Source organism: Amphibalanus amphitrite, unplaced genomic scaffold, assembly GCF_019059575.1.
Source record: "Amphibalanus amphitrite isolate SeventyFive unplaced genomic scaffold, NRLGWU_Aamphi_draft 001528F_arrow, whole genome shotgun sequence".
Taxonomy (NCBI): domain Eukaryota; kingdom Metazoa; phylum Arthropoda; class Thecostraca; order Balanomorpha; family Balanidae; genus Amphibalanus; species Amphibalanus amphitrite.
In genome coordinates this window covers 1-19,025 of record NW_024883021.1, presented here as the reverse complement: position 1 = coordinate 19,025, position 19,025 = coordinate 1, and the positions used below count along the sequence as shown (strand labels likewise).

Below are 19,025 nucleotides of genomic sequence, written 5' to 3'. Positions count from 1 at the left end.
TAGAAGGGTGCTTTGCACAAGCCCGTTGGAAGTAGGTACCCTCTCGCCCTTCTGCACGTGCAGGGCTCACTATCTCGCTCGCTCGTTCTTCGCCCAAAAGGCGTTTTACTGGTCAAATACCTTTCTTGACAAAATACCTATACCTTGTTGCGTGGGTATTGGGTAAGATATCCGATTCAGCATGTCATACAGGTTGTAACCCTCTTAGATATTTGGCTCAACTGGCCATTTTTCATTAGCAGGTGTCTCGGTCCCACGACTCGTGTTGAACACGGCGTTTGCATGCTGTCTAGGCTAATTCCGCCGACTAGCAGAGGCGGCTTGTAGCGACATATATTTTTAAAGGTCCGCTGACGCGCAGCCAGTTTTTGTTTCTCCGCTCCGGGTCTGGCGAGTTAAACGGCGTCCCCTGTCAGAGTTATCGGACTGCCCGGTCGGCTTTGGTCGGGACTTATCTTGGCGGAGGAGCGCGGTGTCGGCGAGGCTCCAATTCACTACAAGGTCAACTCAAACGAACACAGTTATAGTGCTGTCAGTATCAGCCAAACAGCTGCACAATACCAACTGCGCTAATTCGCCGTGAGACCTTTCACGGGCCGCCAAATTGTATCAGTCCGCCGTGCGGTCCGTCCGTCTGTGTGTGTGTCTGTGTGCCGGAACGGGCGGGCGGAGCGGCGGGCCGGCCGGACAGGGGTGCCGGACGCCGGACGGCCGGCCGCCAGTCTCGAGCCGCCGCCGCCAGTGTCCGCCCGCTGTCCGGTGTCCGCAGACGCGCTGTCCGCCGGGAGCTGGCACGGTGTGCTGTGTCCGCGACACCGTCATGCTCAGCTCCATGGCGTTTGACGAGCCGTGGCGCGTGTATTCGTCACCGTACGACCACCTGCGGCCCTCACAGGACAAAGGTAGGTGGGAGTCCCGGCGGCGTAGGACAAAGGTAGGTGGGGGTGGAGCTCTGACCGGTAGCGAGAACAAAGGCAGGTCAGGGTACACCCCGGAGACGGGAGCAGAGGCAGGTGGGGCACGGGTACACGGGCGGGACGCCGTTGAACTATGATTTTTGAGAAAAGGATAGGCAGCAATGCTCGAGGCCCAGCCTTAGAGGGGAATTATGGAGGCTGCTTGCTTGTTCCTGACTCATCTCGAAAGGGATGCTCACTACCTATGGATTGAGCGTCACATAGAAGGGGAATAGGATCAACTGGCGGCTGTATCAGTTCTGGGAGCCATACGTGAGTCAGCAGGCGACTTTGGTCCGATAAAGGTATGGATTGCCGAAGTGGCACTGGTGCTATATACATGTGCCTTATTGCAGTCACCATACAGTCGCACCCTACCCTACACGGAAAACGCGTGGCATCTTATTGTCATGATTGCTGTAAATGTTTGCTGGGATCTGACTTGCGCAAAAATGGCGATGGCATCGGTCTCTCTCTCTCTCTCTCCCTCTCTCTCTCTCTCTCTCTCTCTCTCTCTCTCTCTCTCTCTCTCTCTCTCTCTCTCTCTCTCTCTCTCTCTCTCTCTCTCCCTCCCTCCCTCCCTCCCTCCCTCTCTCTCTCTCTCTCTCTCTCTCTCTCTCCCTCTCCCTCTCCCTCTCCCTCTCCCTCTCTCGCTCTCTCTCGCTCTCTCTAGCTCTCTCTCTCTCTCTCTCCCTCTCTCCCCATATCTAGGTATTTCCTTTCCTCTGTGTAACAAGCCCAATAAATGTAGTGAACGGCTGGCCATAAGGTCGCCGTTTCCCGACTGGCAGCTGTCAGCATTTCATTGGAATGCCCAGTAGCGTTTTTCCTGTGTCTGAATACGACTATCACTGGGTATATCGCCGTGCGCAAGGAAACTGCTAACTACTTACCTAGTTTTTTTTTTGTCGTGATGCAGAACGCATAGAGCTTGTTCGTGTACTGCTTATGGAAACTCCGCTGTAAATTGCTTGGTATTTTCTGAATTCCTTTCGAATTGAGACACGTGTCAGTGAATGTGGCTATGACGTCAAGCTTTGTGATTAAGGTTTTGTGCAATGTGCATGAAAAAATAGGCAAGTGTTATTCAAAACCACATCCTGATCAGTAAAGGAAAATTGGTAGAAAATATAGCATTCATATGAATACGCCTAATGCTTAGGACACTGTCATGCTGACTTCGCGATAGAAAAAAAAGATAGTGCCATTTTTTCCATCTAGGCAGCCATCTATAATCACTTGAGTTGATGCTATGTCTATGATTACCGAGCTCTTCTTTAAGTAGGTACCTATACCGTTTTCCCTGTCTTCTGTGTTATGAGCAGTGCTTGCTAAGCCGCTGCTCTGCTGCTGCTAATCGCCTGGTAAAATGTTAAAAAGTTAACCTCAATCATAGGCGTAGGAACGTTTTCGAAAGTGGGGGGGCCAGGGTCCCAGAGATCCAAAACCTAACCTACCCCCAAAATCCGATTTCTCCTCGGATTTCGGCCACTTTGTTTTCGCAAACATGCTCAGAGGTAAAAAAAAAAATAGAGACAAAAAAAAGAAAAAAATTGGTTGAAATTTCAGGGAGTCTCCACTCTCCCGTCCATAAACTCAAACTGATGGACGCGTTCCCCTGTCCTCCGCAGCCGTTGGCACCCATGCAAATTTCAGAGGCATCCAGCAACTTTTTCATTACGAGCAAGCGTGAAACGTGCAAAGCGAGTCTTTTCAATATACCTATAAAAATCAGCATGAACGGCCCAGCTAGGCTCAGCCAGGCCTATAACGTTTTAAGAGGTTTTATATCAGCAACCACTGCAACTGGGCTGATTGACTTTCACTTATCAGAGGCCGGTGTGGGACTTTTAGACGGTCTGGGCCTTCAGAGGCCAGTTTAACCCTCCACGGCCCGGTCCTATAGGTTTTCTACATATGCGCTGGCCGAGGGGGCGGGGGGCGGGTACGACCCCCCTCGCCGTTTCGCCCCAGGTGGAGCTAGCGCGTCGCGGTAAAACGAGCGTGTGCGCCGTTACGAGACGCAGAGATCGATACCCGATTTTATGGTCCTAGGTCAACCAGTGACCTCTGACACCGTTCCGTGCTTCTATCCTCAGGATACTGAAATCCTTCTCCTCCACACCGCAACCCCCTCCGGGCTGGACAGGCAACTTTATCTCATGCGGGCTGCTCCCTTGGAGCGGCACCGCTGCTCCCGAGGGAGCGCACCCCGTAGCGCCTTGGGGCTGGGTGGCCTGTCCTCTGGACGGGCTCAGCCCCGGCGACTCACTAGGGTGCCTGCCCAGACCAATGTCTCCCCCTATGTATATCCTATCATCCTTCCAACTCTGAAATGGTCTCATTGGACTGAAAGGGCCTAACCCAACAAAACAAACAAAAACCGGTGATCTCTGAGGTCAGGTCAAGTGCATCAGCCTCAAGGCACGGTTCCGTTTTTGGTGAATAACTTCGCAAAAAATGGCCGCAGAGCCGCGATTTTGCCAGCATCGTGTTCGCCTCTGACAGGCGCGTCGAATGATACACTTTTTGTTTGGGTGAGGTAAACTTAGGGTGTTGACCTCGGGTCACGGTCAGGTCGGCGTCCCAAGGTCACGAAATTGGTCGAAGGAGGTCATGTCGCATATCATTCGATTCGGCAGGTCTTCTTGAGTCCATAGGTGGCTTTCCCGACTCGCTAGCTCAATTTGATCGGTACCTAGTTATTGACGAAAAACTCTTATTTCCACACACTTATTTCACACTCTCTTATCACACTCTCTTAAACACACTCTTATTTCCAAAGGTACCCATGAACAAAAGGCAACCTTTCATTTGTAGCTAATTTTGAATGAAATTGGGGAAATTGTAGGTAGGGTAGGTGCATAGGTCCGTCCAGAAAAGGCAACCCTGGGATTTACATAATTCTCCACCCCTTGTCAAGGTCGCATTAATCATGCAATATGTATATTCACCAGATACACACCCACCTTTTTCGCAAAAAAACTTCTTATATCCATCTCATTTCTAAATTCTACCTGACTCAAACCAGATCCTCATCTTAGTGCCTTGACCAGATCCACAAAACGAAACCGGTTGGCGCAATAAACATATCAGATATGTCTCTTCTGCGCTGAATTTGAAAATTTACGCGCTAAATCGCTAAACTGCTGCATGTTTTAGACGGTGTTAATTCTACCTGCAAAGCACAGATTATCCGTGACAGAAACGGCACCGTGGCCCATCTTTTTGTGTTTAGTTGGTTGAATCGTGTTTAAAGTAAAGAGCGAATCTCAGACATTGGAGTGCTCTCAAAAGTGGGGGGGCCACACACATTACTGGCCCCCCCACTCCAAAATGCTGGGGTGGCCGTGGCCCCCCTGCCCCCCCCCCCCCCGGTTCCTACGCCTATGACCTCAATAACGCAAAAGGACCTCAAAATCTAATATTATTACTTTCAAGCACGAAATGTTTACGGTATTAGATGTGGGTATCAGACCGACTAAGCTGAGACTGCGATGCTGCACGTAGCACTAACACTAGTCAGCGGGAGACTGCATTGGTGATTGCGCCTCTAGCACCAAACTGTGTACTCCGCCACACAGGTGGTCACAGCGGCGACTCGGGAGATAATTGCGGCAGTGACATGATCCGATGCTTGCTGTCTCGCTTGAACTTATGTGTTCATAGTATAAAATGGGTGAAATGATAAATTATACGAACAACATGAAGAGTGCCACGGGACGGAGGGACAGTGGTGCGCTCCGACGACGATTTGCATCGTCACATATTCAGAAACAAATTATTCGACACCAGTAAAATGTGTATGAATCGGTAGCTTTCGGGGGCCGCTGCCTCCTTCATCAGGCTGCTTTTTAAATCCTTAGAGCACAAGACAATACGTTTTAAACATGTCTTTCAAAATGTAAACCGCCAAACAATTTCACATTTAAAATAATTATGTCAGATACCACATTGGTACTCCTTCCTCTGTTTTTCTTCCGCTATGTTTTTAGGCATGTTTGCTGTTATTGTCTGTCGATTTCCGGTGATTTTATCGGTCTTATTTCTGGATTTTGCTCGATCTGGAGACCGCTTTCCGGGCTCTCTGAGGATCGTGGCAGGTTATCAGACTAAAAACATATAATCGATACAGCTCGTCCACAACAGTGTCCATCTCGTAGATTATATAGTCATGACGACTGGTGTGTGGGGTCGCTCAGCTATTTATTACGCTGTGGTCGGCAGCATTGCTGTACTGTAATTAACATTCGTAGAGCTACGTGCACATGTTCGTGCACACTGCACTGCACACGGTACAGTTAGCTCTTGCTCAGACGGTCCGGTCGCGAGGTCGTCCCAGCTGACGATGCTGAGACGATCGATGTGTGCGGGATCCGCAACTTCTCATGACTGATGTTGAGACATCTAACAGTCGATGTATTGGTGTACAAAAGTCGTCTCGCAGAAGGTCAATGCGCGGGGTCGGCCAGCCTCCGCCGCCGTCTCCGCGCAGGCCGCATAATTTATGATTATTGGCGGCGGCGGCGGCGGCGGCGTGGTGCCTGCGGGCGGCGGCGGCGGTGGCCGCAGCCCGGTGCTGCTACACCCACTGTGCTCTCAGAGGCGGTCAGACGGGCTACTGAAACTGCCGCGACCGACGTCTAACGAGACGTGCGAACGAGCAGCCATCATTGCCATTGTTTATTGGGGCTTGGACGCTTCGACTGCATGACCGTTTGGTGATCGCAGGTCTATCGTTAATCAATAAAGTGCAATAAGAGATAAACTTAAGCAGGCTTGCCGATTACAGGACAATCAAACACTTATTAGTAGGTTGTAATAAAAAAAGTTACACCGAGCGCTTCTAGGCCTCCTTTTTCGTATACGAGTAGTTATCTTTTACATTCAAACGCTTTTATATAAATGCCGACTTTGTGAAGCGTGCCCATGTCCATCAGCCCTTTCTGCTCCGTTGATGTCTTATTTCTGACACAACGTCTGCTCCGTTTGCAGTGAACGTGGTGGAGGCGCTGCAGGAGTTCTGGCAGCTGAAGCAGGCCCGGGGGGCCCAGCTGAAGAACGGCGCCCTGGTCATCTACGAGTCGGTGCCGGCCTCGTGTCCTCCCTACGTCTGCTACGTCACCCTGCCGGGGGGCAGCTGCTTCGGCAGCTTCCAGGTCAGTGCGGGTCACATTCGGCACCTTCCAGGTCAGTGCGCGGGTCCTCTGTGGTAGGCTCCAGGCCAGTCGACAGGTCTGCTTCGGTAGGCTCCAGGCTAGTCGACAGGTCTGCTTCGGTAGGCTCCAGGTCAGTGCAGGTCTGCTTCGGCAGCTTCATGTCAGTCCGGGTCTACTTCGGCAGCTTCCAGGTCAGTGCGGGTCCTCTGTGGTAGGCTCCAGGTCAGTCCAGGTCTGCCTCTTCGGTAGGCTCCAGGGCAGTCAACAGGTTTGCTTCGGTAGACTCCAGGTCAGTTCAGGTCTGCCTCGTCAGCTTCCAGGTCAGTCCAGGTTTGCTCTGGCAGTTTCCAGGTCAGTTCAGGTCTGCTTCGGTAGTTAGTTTTCAAGTCAGTACAGTTCTGCTTCGGCAGTTTTCAAATCAGTTTAGATCTGCCTCGACAGGCTCCAGCCTCTAGGTCAGTTCAGGTCTGCTTCGGCATCTTCGAGGTCAGTCCAGACAGGACGGTATGAGTCGTTTTAGTATCCTCTCCTAACAAAACGGCATTTAAAAAGAAGCATTAAAAAGGTATGTGAACGGTCCATCCCCTCTTTTCATGGCGCTCATGGGCCTTATTTTCAGGGTCACGTGATGTTTTGGTGGGCGGCGCCGTTTTTAAATGGCTGTTTATCGGTAATGGAGGACGGCCGATGCGGGCCGACCGAGCGACTGGGGCTGGGATCGATTTCACGGAGGGAGCGAGGTTCGAGACACGCTCACGGGACCGGGGATGCCGAGGATTCCGGCCGCGGGCGGTGAGCGCCGCCCGGTGCCATCAGCTGATAGTGGGGGGGGGGAGTGTTAACAAACTCCGATTAAAGGGTCAAGGTGGGATGGACAACAGCAGCACAGAGACGCAAAGGTTGGCTGGTGACTGATCTAAGGAGATTCGCCTAGTTTTCAAACAACTGAATCCTGACGAAGTCTCAGACATAACTAGTTCGTGCATGGTCAGTTCAGGTGAATCCTGCATAAGTCAGGGAACGTCTATGCTGTTTCCACGCCAGAGCATGTTTGTATGTGTGAATGCACATCACCTAGATCGTATCAGCTGCGGTGCCAACCACATACAAATCCAACTGCCTGCTGTTGGATTAGTGCATCCGTACTGCAAGGCCAGGGCTAATGCAGCCCTCCTTTCCCCGCGGGAAGATGACATTTCTATGCACCGGGATGACCTTGCAACCAGCGTCCAAAGCCGATGACTGGCAAGATATGATCTTATTTCTGAAGACCACAGTCTCATGAAAAGTCCTCGCCTGTGTGCTAACACTCCATGCATTGGCCAGAAAGAAAAACCCAGCATTAAAGCTGAAATTAGTCACAACCACAAAGGACTCAGTCACTTATAGCTCAAAAGCCGCCGCTACTCAAAGATATCCCGCCTCTGCTCTGGCTCGATAATGATAAATCAGAGATCTGACTCAGCAAGTTAGCTCTACCTACACCTATATCCCAGCCCGCACGTGTTCCCCTGCACGTGTGTGCGTGTGGCGGCAGCGTGCTGCGGGCGGTGTTTTTACGCGAGCCGGACCGTTACACTCTCCCCACTCTACCGCCGCCCACGTCGTACGATCGGCATCATCGTGGCTCTGTCAGCTCGATCGCAAAAACACACCTACCCGCTACCACCAGGTCAGCTACGCGAACGGGATATCAGCTGCCTGACCTGCTGAAACTCGCTATCCTAGACGAGCCCAGCCGAGAGCAGTGAGCCCTGCGAACGAGGCCGCATTCTAAGGATCCATCGCAGCGCGAATTTCATCGCTGCGAGCTGCTCGGAAACCCTGCACCGGAGTGGCAGCCGAGAGGAGAACTCTCAGTAGTTACATACCTGCCTCGGGGGAGTCTGTGGTCGATCCGACGGCTATAACTGGCCGGGCGGACCGCGGAGCGCCGCCTGAGCACCTCGCCCAACCCGGGAACCGGTGGAGAGAAGTCGGTCAGACCACTGTCGATGGCGGACCGCGACCCAGCGGCGGACGGCGGACGGTGGACGGTGGACGGCGGACGGTGGACGCCGGACGGTGGACGGTTGACGGCGGACGGTGGACGGACGGCGAAACGGAAGCGGGAGCGACTGGGCTGGATGATAGCGATAGAATACAAGTCCTATTCGGTGCCGATCTACTGTGCACGGCACCGACTGCGGGTAGCAAAGTGATCTTGCCGACTTCAATAAGACAGAAGGGTAGGTGTTGATGATACCACGCTGTAGGATAGGATACAGGGTGGAAACCAGCCGTGCGACCCAGCACAGCTCATCATCCCTCCATCCTTAGTATCACCGGCCCAGCTCCTCCTGCAGCCTTTGCATCCCTCCGCCTCAATCACCTCTGTACCGTGTCTGGTAGCAGTAAATCTCCTCCCTGAACAGACAGTGGCGTCTGTGGCGGCGGCTGACTGTGACGCTGGCCGCCGGGCCGGCCGGCCGCGCCGCCGCCGGCAGCGGCCGGGCAGGCTCCACCGAACCGCGCCGGCCTCGGGCGGCCTTTGGCACGGTGCCAGACAGCGCCGGCCGCCTCTGCTGGTCTCTGGGCTCCACTGGGCTGCAGGAGCACGGGGCGCCGGCCGACCGGCCGATTATGACCCGTCTGGGTCCCGGCCGGAGCGGCGTCTTCTGCTCTGGAGATACGAAGGGTGGTGGCCTGGTGGGGGCTGGGAGAGAAAAGAATATGGAGGGGAAGGGGAGAGGATGAGGGTGAGAGAGAGAGAGAGAGAGAGAGAGAGAGAGAGAGAGAGAGAGAGAGAGAGAGAGAGAGAGAGAGAGAGAGAGAGAGAGAGAGAGAGGATGAGGATGTAGAGAGAGGGTATGGAGAAGGAAAAAAGGAGGATGGAGAGTAAGACGGAAAGGTGCGAATGGAAGGGATGAAGAAGATAAAGGAAGAGAGAGGGAAGATCAGAGGGAAAAAGTTAGTTAGTGTAAGGAGGGCGCGTGCTGCGTTGGGGGGGGGGGGCGATAGTGGCAGGGAGAGATGGGAGGGATAGAAGGAGAGGTACAGACGGTAATGCTGCATCTGCACCCCCGGCTATCCTGTCCTCCCATAGATCATGTTGCAGTGCAAGCTTTGCCGGACAGTCGCGAGTGTGCAGCATGCAAACGGCCTCTGATGCATGTTTAACGGTCGATGCGATACGGTGGGGAGCCGGCGCCGGAAATCGCTGCACCCTTGTTCATGCATACTGAGGAGTAAATCGGATAGCTCTAATCGGGTAGAGGAAAATTCATTTCCGACACGTGTTATGCATTCGTGTCTACATATGTAAGCCTGATAAATGTCGAAGCGCGGCAAATATCCAGCAATCTTTGTTACGTAGTCGAGCATTGCATTTCACACACACTCTTGCTCACATATTTGGGCTGACCGTTGACTGTTGAATATTAAATGTTTTTTTTTTTATGATCAGACGTTGACCGTTGGCCGCCGGAAGCTCGACTTTTTTACCGCTTACTTTTGACTGTCGACTCTTGAACTTTGAATATTTTCCATTTCTGTTTTTGCCACTCTCCTGTAAATATCTCCCTTTTACCGTGTTTTCTGTCACCATTCATTTCACTAGTGCCGTGGGATGTGATAGTTACTCTATGACCGTTCGCCTGTGACCTCTGGCCGTTTATTGACCGTCTGTTGTCCCTCACCTACAGAACTGCCCGACCAAGGCGGAGGCTCGGCGGAGCAGCGCTAAAATAGCGCTGATGAACTCTGTTTTCAACGACCACCCGTCCCGCTGCATCTCGGACGAGTTTATCGAGCGAGCCATCGGTGACGCCAGGACCACCTTCAATGTAAGAGACGGCGACAGCGGGGCCTGGCTGGCATAAAACACAAGTTTTATGGTTATGTGTTGGAGATAGAGCATTATAAATTAACATCCTGCTTCTGGACTGTTTGTGGTTTTTGTTGTTCATTGTAACTGAGTCGTTGAAATGTGCAATCGTTCTACTTATTTGCGCTATTTTATGAGGATTAGTTAGACAGCGATGTTCCATGCCAGTTATATATGATCCGAATACCGTTCATTTCATACCGTTCATAGTTTGTAATGCTGTTTCAGGCGCTACCGTTATGGTACCATATCGTCCGTCCATTGTGTAAATTTAGTCGCCATCGAGCACATTTCAGTAACGATTCCTCTCCGTTTCAGGGCAGCCAAGACGTGGCCGATAATCCCAACACGGGCATCGGCGCGTTCCGCTTCATGCTGGAGGCCAACAAGGGCAAGACGATGTTGGAGTTCCAGGAGCTGATGACCGTCTTCCAGCTGCTACACTGGAACGGGTCACTGAAGGTAATTTAATTATGTCATCAACACTCGATATCTGCTGACATTTTTCTTCAGTTCAATGCAGCTTTTTTTCTATGATACAAATAACAAAACTTCCTAACGTTTTAGAAATGTTATGTTTGGTATGTAGGTATACGAGTATTGCAACGAAATAAAACTTTGTAACGTTTCTCGACATCATTCAAAGTTTCACCGTTTTTTTTTTTCGCTTCATATAACTCCACATGACTCCGTAATTCGAAGTCCTAACTCTGGATTGTTTGTTTGTTTTTGTTTTGTTGGGTTAGGCCCTTTCGGTCCAATGGGACCATTTCAGAGCCGGGAGGATGATAGGATGTAGGGGGAGACATTGGTCTGGGCAGGCACCCTAGTGGGTCACCGGGGACAGGCCAGAGTGGCCCGTCCAGAGGACAGGCCACCCAGCCCCAAAGTACTCACTGCACCCGGCTACGGGGTGCGCTCCCTCGGGAGCAGCGGTGCCGCTCCAAGGGAGCAGCCCGCATGAGATAAAGCTGCCTGTCCAGCTCGGAGGGGGCTGCGGTGTGGAGGAGAAGGATTTCTGTATCCTGAGGATAGAAGCACGGAACGGGTCCCTAACTCTGGACAGCATTTGGACTCTAAACGGCTAGAGATATGACTCCGTATGACTCCATGTGACTCCTTATGTGACTCCATATGTGACTCCACCCTTACCACACTCTCGGCAGGCGATGCGCGAGCGGCAGTGCTCCCGACAGGAGGTGGTCGCTCACTACTCGCACCGCACACTGGATGATGACATGAGGTCGCAGATGGCGCTCGATTGGATCGCGAGGGAACAGGTGTGTTACAGTGGAGGCGGTATGGGTGCATGGTGGTGCCCTCTGGATGGGCAGGCTATGAGGAGCTCAGGGGCGACTGCGACAGGAGATTTAAAGCTTCACGTTAAATCATTTTTATACCTTACATGACCTGGTCACTGGCTTATGGCTTACAGGTTTACTAAGGTTTATTCTATTTTGCGGTCTGTTTTATTGTTTACCGTTCGTTCACCGTAAAGTTCTTTTACTTTATTTTGCCCAGAAATCGGCATATCCTAAATACCTTTTGACATCGATTGCCTCGCTAACAATCGACGTCATTTGTTATTTTTTGCTCGCTCCTGACCCTGGCCTCCGGCTCGTCCTCTTGACCCTGACCTTTGACCTGTAATCTCTGACTCATCCCGCGTCTCGGTCTCAGGAGATGCCGAACGTGCTGGCCCAGGAGCTGCGCGCCGCCGACGCCGAGCTGGAGCAGGCCCGGCGAGCCGGCAGAGAGCTGCGCTTCCCCAAGGAGAAGAAAGACATCCTGATGATGGCCTGTGCACAGCTCAGTGGCATCGACTCGGTGTAAAAACGGCGTCGATTCGGTGTAAACGCCAGCTGACGGCATTGTTTTGGTGTAAGAACCTTGAGGCTACGATCCAGCGTACCTACGACTCTGGATCCTCAACAGTGCAACCGACTTCACATACTCGTCCGTGACAATAACGATTAGCGTGATCCCTGCGTGAGGTCGAGCAAGATCAGTGTTGAGACTAGCTGAGTGATTTCAGCTGAGATTCGATGACTTGTGAGGGGAAATGGCAGGCGAGAGCTGATCTCAGAGAGCGCCGTCCGGTGCTGGCTGAACGGTCTCCACGGGGCCAGCGGACCGAGGAGCCGGACCAGTGGAGTGGTGAGGTGTGACATCGACGTTCAAACCGATAGAGGAACGCTGAAGCGTAGAGCCAGTGGCTAGCTCGGCAGCCTGCCTCGCGGGCTGAAGGTCCAGCTGCCCACGAGTGTCCGTGATTGGTTAGAGTTGACGTTTCGCCACATGGTCATGTATGAATGCATGTAGTGATGCTCTAGCACGTGAACGCTAATATCGCCCTTAGCGAGTTGTGTCCGAGTTGCACGCACGTGCATTGATAATGCGTTCTTTCATGTGATATTGTATCGGTAAAAAAGTCACGGCTTTGCTGTCTTCTGAATATGGGCTGCAAAGATGGCTTATACCGGGCACAAACGTAAGGTGAATATGAGTGTAAGTTTTGTAATTGTTTGTAATTGTATGTGTGGCGACGTAGTGAGAAGCGTGGCATAAGTAGGTATGTGTATGTACTCCTTGCAGCTAAAAGATTCACGTATCTCATAGCCCATTGACTAGCAGAATCGGTCAAAGTTGGTTGGCATTTGGATGAGTGCATCTTGTTCTGTAATCGGTTTTTAGTGGTGTGGCACCGGCCAACAGGCCCTTTTTACAGCTGATTTTTGCATTGCCATGTCGCCTTGTGACTGATGCCTGCTAGCCATCGTTATTGTGTTCGCTTTTGCTGCGCGGAGTCGCCTTGTTAATGCTTCAGCGATTTGTATATTAATACACAGTGAATTGATTGACCACGACTTGGCCCATGGCGGGCGGTGGCGATACGCTCTGCGCTCAAGGACAATACAGCAGCGCCACCTGGTAGGGGACAGCTAGTTCAGCATACTGCCGCTAGGGGCTGTCTGCTGTCCACTAACCCTGCTTTCGGCATCCGGAAAATGAGAGATAATTATTCGAGATCTCTGGCGGTAATTTGGTATTGCAAGGACCACTGATACAATTTATCACAATTTTTATTGCTTTTGCTTCACTAATGGCTCTTTCACTCGTTCTCATGTCTGTTTGTACACGGTGTCAAGTACTGTCAACTGTCAGCTTAAATCACCGGTGATCCCGGTGATGCCGGAAAACTACCCCTGAATATCCGGATGCCAAATGCACGCTTATCAGATAATCCGTAGCGCTACAAAGCGTCCAATCGAATTGCTCATTTTCCCGATACCTACCGACCGATTTTAGGACTAAAGTACGTATCGCTAAAGTACGTAGGACAAAAGTACGTATGCAAATGTTCGTACGCAAATATACGTAGGCGATAAAGTTCGTATGCCAAAAGTACGTACGCAAATGTTCGTACGCAAAAGTACGTATGCCAAAGTAGTTAGTGCATAAAGTACGTATGTCAAAAGTACGTACGCAAATGTTCGTACGCAAAAGTACGTATGAAAAAGTACGTAGTGCATAAATTACGTATGCCAAAAGTACGTACGCAAATGTTCGTACGCAAAAGTACGTATGCAAAAGTACGTAGTGTAAAATGTACGTATGACAAAAGTAGGGGAGATCCGTGTAAGACGCCCAGGGTCGGTAAGAGGCCCCATCGCTTTTTTTACCAAACCAATCATGTTATTTATTTTTTAATGTTCTTGTAAAGCAGAAGCCCTCTTGAAACAACAACTCACGAAACCTGAGGTATCAGGTGCGTCGCAGCGACTTTTGGTAAGCCTGTTTCTGTTTTTGCCCCTTTACTTGCTAGATATATGCATCTTTATCACCCTTATATATCTGAAAAAACAATGACTATCAAATGCAATCTTATCTCATCGAAATTGTCACATGTTAGCTTCAGAATAGACCATGTTCTGGTGCGCTGCAAATGTCTCATAAACCATAAATATTGTGACGTTAAAACACTGCATTTTTTTAAGAGGCCCTCCCTTCGAGGATTATAAAACGCCCCCCCCGATAAAAAACGCCCCCGATGCTAAAACGCCTGCACCTGCGGCAGGCGTGGCATTCTTTTTTCAAGGAGTTTGTTTTTGTTTCTTTTTTTCTGTTTCTTTTTCTAGAGGTAATAGGTACAATTTTCGTTGGTCATCAGCGTTTGGTTGTGCTAGTTTTCGCATTGTTCGAGCGCTTTGGAAGTGTTATTGGTTTCGATAACACCGTATTTGCTTAGCTTTTCGAAATAAAAGGCCTTGCAGCTGTGTTCGCAAAACGTCTTTTACAAGTCGACTTGCCTTGTTAAACGCCCGAGGGGGGGGGGGGGGCGTCTTACCATACCCATAGTGTAAGAGGCCCTTTTGCAACTTTTTCCAAAATGTTAAAGTTTACGGTTTGTGTACCCCCTAGATTCATTTTGAATGCAAATATGTATGGGAAAATGATGCATGCTCACAGCGCATGCACACGTTAGCTCTTAAATATTATCAGTTGTCTAAAAATAGCAACTGAGCTTAAGGGGGGGCCTCCTGCACCACTCTCCCCTACGTACGCAAATGTTCGTACGCAAAAGTTCGTATGCAAAAGTACGTAGTGTATAAAGTACGTATGCCAAAAGTACGTACGCAAATGTTCGTACGCAAAAGTACGTATACAAAAGTACGTAGTGTATAAACTACGTATGCCAAAAGTACGTACGCAAATATTCGTACGCAAAAGTTCGTATGCAAAAGTACGTAGTGTAAAAAGTACGTATACCAAAAGTGCGTACGGTTCGTATGCCAAAGTACGTAGTGTATAAAGTACGTAAGCTAGAAGTAGGGTATAGTAGTGTAAGTTGAGCCACTTTTTCTTTATTGCTGCTCTGTTCCCATACTGCAGGGAACTCATGATAAATTCATATAGGGTAGCCTGGGGCAAGACGCCCCAGATAATTTATTTTGCTACATAACTTTTGTCCCACATAACCTGGAAGGCCAGATTTGTGTTTAATGCGTTCTTTGGACATTTTACTTTAAATTCCACCCCTCAAATTCATTCACTTATGACCGGACTCTCAGCTAGGAAGTGGTTTGTGAAGCAACTGCAAATATGGCGTTTTGCCCCAACCCCAGGGCAAAACGCCCCACGGCCTGGGGCAAGAAGCCCCATCTCTAGCTTAAAGATTAAACATGCTAGTTCACTAAATCTTATATGAAAGGTCCGTTAGACCTTGGGAGGCATGGCACTGAAGTTAGCACCTTCCATCCTATCAGGTGTTCAGCTACGACACTATTGTATGAGCAGGTTTTTCACCTGCCTCATAAGGCCAAATAATAAATTATTGCAATGCAAATGTTAACAAAATACTTCCTTTGCCATGCAGTTGCTGAGAAAAGTACATATAAATGCAAAGAAACATGCCGTTCGCCAGCTACCGAACATTAGGAAGTGGGTAGTCCGAACAAAACATGAGGTAAAACGCCCCATGGGGCTTTTTGCCCCGCGACCTACTGGGGCGTTTTACCCCATCACGTAGTTCGGTCAGAGAACAACGCCTTGCACTCCAGGAAGACATAATTTAACACGAACCAACCCGGCATTATAAGCGTTAGACAATAGTTGTTCAAAATACATAAAAGTCGTTAACCTGATGTAGACGATAAAAGAACGCCATAATGCATAATCTGACAACAAAACATAAAAATCACTCCAAAAACACATTTTTGGCTATATCTCCCTAAAGAGTCATCACAATTTATTTCCAGCCTGCTCATATAATGATCGTATAGTGCACGTTTTATAGAAGAGAGGATGTTTCTCCAGAACCTTGCCAGTTCCGAGAAACATCGGTGAGGCGTTTTACCTCGGCGGGGCGACTTGCCCCGGTCTACCCTACCAAATAATATAGCTTTGTCCATTTTGCCCATTTACTCATCGAGAAATTTTGCTATGCCTTGTAACAAATGCTCATTAAATAAAGAATAAGAAAGGTATTACACATTGATCAACTTAACCCAAGGGTAGGGTACATACTTAATACCCTACGTACATTTGCTATACGTACTTTTGTCCGTGACGTACTTTTGTCCACACGTAGGGTAGACCGGGGCAAGTCGCCCCGCTGAGGTAAAACGCCTCACCGATGTTTCTTGGAACTGGCAGGGTTCTGGGGAAAGATCTCCTCGGCCGGGCCCGGGGGGTAATTCCAACCACCGCAGCCCGGGAGGGGCGTTTTTCGCCCCCCTGTCTAACTCCGTAAATAAGGGAGCTACGCAAACAAAAGAGATACCAAACGAAAGGTCCTTACGAGACGATTCTAAAGCACCCAAAATTTTTCACCTCAGGTCAATTTTCAAGGTCAGAGGTCAAGGTCAAAGGCAAAAACCGGCAAATGTGTAGTGATCTCAAAGTGAGCGTTCTAGAGGACGGCAGGATGCATAAAACCGGCAGAATTGGGTGTCAAACGAAAGAAGAGAATCATCTGAGAATTCTGAAAATGTGCTCAACATCAAAGGTCAAGGTCAAGGTCATGCTCAAAATTGACCTCAAGCTTTGCACTTTTTCGTACATCTTGCGTGTCAACTTCCAAGATGTTTTGAAATGTTTTGAGGCTTATCAGGTCCCTATTTGTGGTTCATCTTACGATACAGGGCTGCTCAAAGGTCAAGGTCACAGAAGAGAGTCCTTGCTCGAGGCTATTTCACTGATTCAAGTTAGTAATAATAAACAAGACAATTTTGCCATCCGAAGGCTCTAAATAAAGGCTTAGAGGAAAATAGATGCCAGATTCGTGATCAGCGGGTAGGAATCCATCATAAACGACTTTTGATGTGTCAAGGTCAACCAAAGGTCATTCGAGGTCACATGAGGTCACATAAAACTTGTCCTTTTCCAAACAAAATATATATCATTCGACGCGGCTTGACAAGGCAAATGCGATGGTACCACTGCCGTAGCTCTAGGACCATTTTCGTTGAAGTTATTTGCGAAAAACTAAAACCACAGCTCGGGGTAGTTGACCTGACCTTTGACCTCAGGTCACTAAAACTATTTTTGTATTTTTCTCTAGGTCAAACGCTACACAACCGTGCTCGTAATTTGTCTTTATCTCTAAAACTCTATTTTTAGCAGCTATTTGAAGTTCGCGTCTGTGACACCGAAGTTTGCCGTGCAGGGGTCTAGAAAAATCGACTTTGTGACGTCATCAATGGGGCTAGGTCCACATTTTTTACTTCAGAAGATGTCAAATTGATGGGAAAAACGGTACTGAAAGTTTCGCTTTCCTATCCCTATAAACGTTCGGGAGCTATCGCAAATATTCGCCAGGGGGGGGGGGGGCGAAAAACGCCCCCGGGCCCGCAAGGGTTAATCTAGTGTATGGGGCTTCTTGCCTCAGGCCGTGGGGCGTTTTGCCCTGGGGTTGGGGCAAAATGCCCCATTTGCAGTTGCTTCACAAAGCACTTCCTAGCTGGGAGTCCGATCATAAGTGAATGAATTTGAGGGGTGGAATTTAAAGTAAAATGTCCAAAGAACACATTGAGCACAAATTTGGCCTTCCAGGTGGTGTGAGACAAAAGTAGGTACCTATGTAGCAAAATAAATTATCTGGGGCGTCTTGCCCAAGGCTACCCTACTTTATACTCTACCTACGTACATTTGCTATACGTAGGCTTTTGTACGTGACGTACTTTTTTGTCCATACGTACTTTATACCCTACGTACTTCTGCGATAAGTACTTTTGTCCGTGACGTACATTTTGTCCATACGTACTTTTTACCCAACGTACATTAGCTATACGTACTTTTGTCCGTGACGTACTTTTGTCCATACGTACTTTATACCCTACGTACTTCTGCGATACGTACTTTTGTCCCTGACGTACTTTTGTCCATACGTACTTTATATAGTACGTACTTCTGCGATACGTACTTTTGTCCCTGACGTACTTTTGTCCATACGTACTTTATACTGTACGTACTTCTGCGATACGTACTTTTGTCCTTGACGTACTTTTGTCCATACGTACTTTATATTGTACGTACTTCTGCGATACGTACTTTTGTCCCTGACGTACTTTTGTCCATACGTACTTTATACTGTACGTACTTCTGCGATACGTACTTTAATCCTACGTACTTTTGCTTACGTACTTTTGTCCTACGTACTTTAGCGACACGTACTTTTGTCCGTAACCCCTACCGAACGCAGGGCAAGAGGGACCCTTCAGTGGCGACATCTGCCTACTCACATGGCGTCATCTATCGAAGCTGACCACCTCGTCCTGAGCAGGGTTATTTACACCGTTTACCGCGTCCCATGTCCCAAAGGTGCGATAACCCGTGACACAAAGCAAATGACGATTGATCAAGCGCCACTTATGCCACAAGGATAGGCTCCGAGACACTCTGATACGTGTTCTAAAGAAGACGGTACGGTAGCAAAGTCACGTCCGGCGTGTGATGCACGTTGACCGTCTTCTCGGTTCTCTCGTTACCCGCTGTTGTTTCGTTTGGTCAGGCTCTCTCTCTCCTCTCGCTGTGCGCCGATTCCCTCTGCAGCTGCCCTGGTGACCGGAACTGGCTCCGGTACTCGATCCGTCCGACAGAGAAAGCTCAGCGAGATGCGGTGAGTGACAGTAGCTCAGCTGCTTCCCATGATTAGACTTATGTCAACATGTATTTCATTTCAGCAAGGAGACGTTTAGTCTGGTCAGAATAAGTGGCAGGTAGTTTGAGTCGCCATAAAATTTTTTGTTGCTCTAGGATCGACAGTTGGCTATGGAATAGGCAAGTACTTCAGGTGTTTTTTTTTTCAGCAATGTGTTTTAGATGTAGGTACTTCGAACTGAAGAATTCAGTTTTTTTTACGTTCCAACCACAATTCACTGAAAAGACGCCGAGCGCCGCCTACCTATTTTTCGCGGCATATCGAGAGTTAGGAAATGGAAATATACTACGTGATTGTCAATTGTGCCCTCATCCAACTTATTCATTGAGCTTTAGAGATCCATTAGCTGTACGTGGCTATAACAACAAGCGTGATGTATTCGA

General features: G+C 49.4%; 1 protein-coding gene across 1 annotated transcript; it reads left to right on the top strand.

Annotated features, from left to right (window-relative positions):
• Positions 1-710: 710 nt before the first annotated feature.
• Positions 711-12,844, top strand: LOC122373649 (protein limb expression 1 homolog). Its single transcript, XM_043351931.1, has 6 exons — positions 711-902; positions 5,952-6,115; positions 9,799-9,939; positions 10,299-10,442; positions 11,147-11,260; positions 11,661-12,844. The coding sequence occupies exons 1-6, from the start codon at positions 821-823 to the stop codon at positions 11,811-11,813; spliced, it is 798 nt and encodes a 265-aa protein (XP_043207866.1). The 5' UTR covers positions 711-820; the 3' UTR covers positions 11,814-12,844.
• Positions 12,845-19,025: the final 6,181 nt, after the last annotated feature.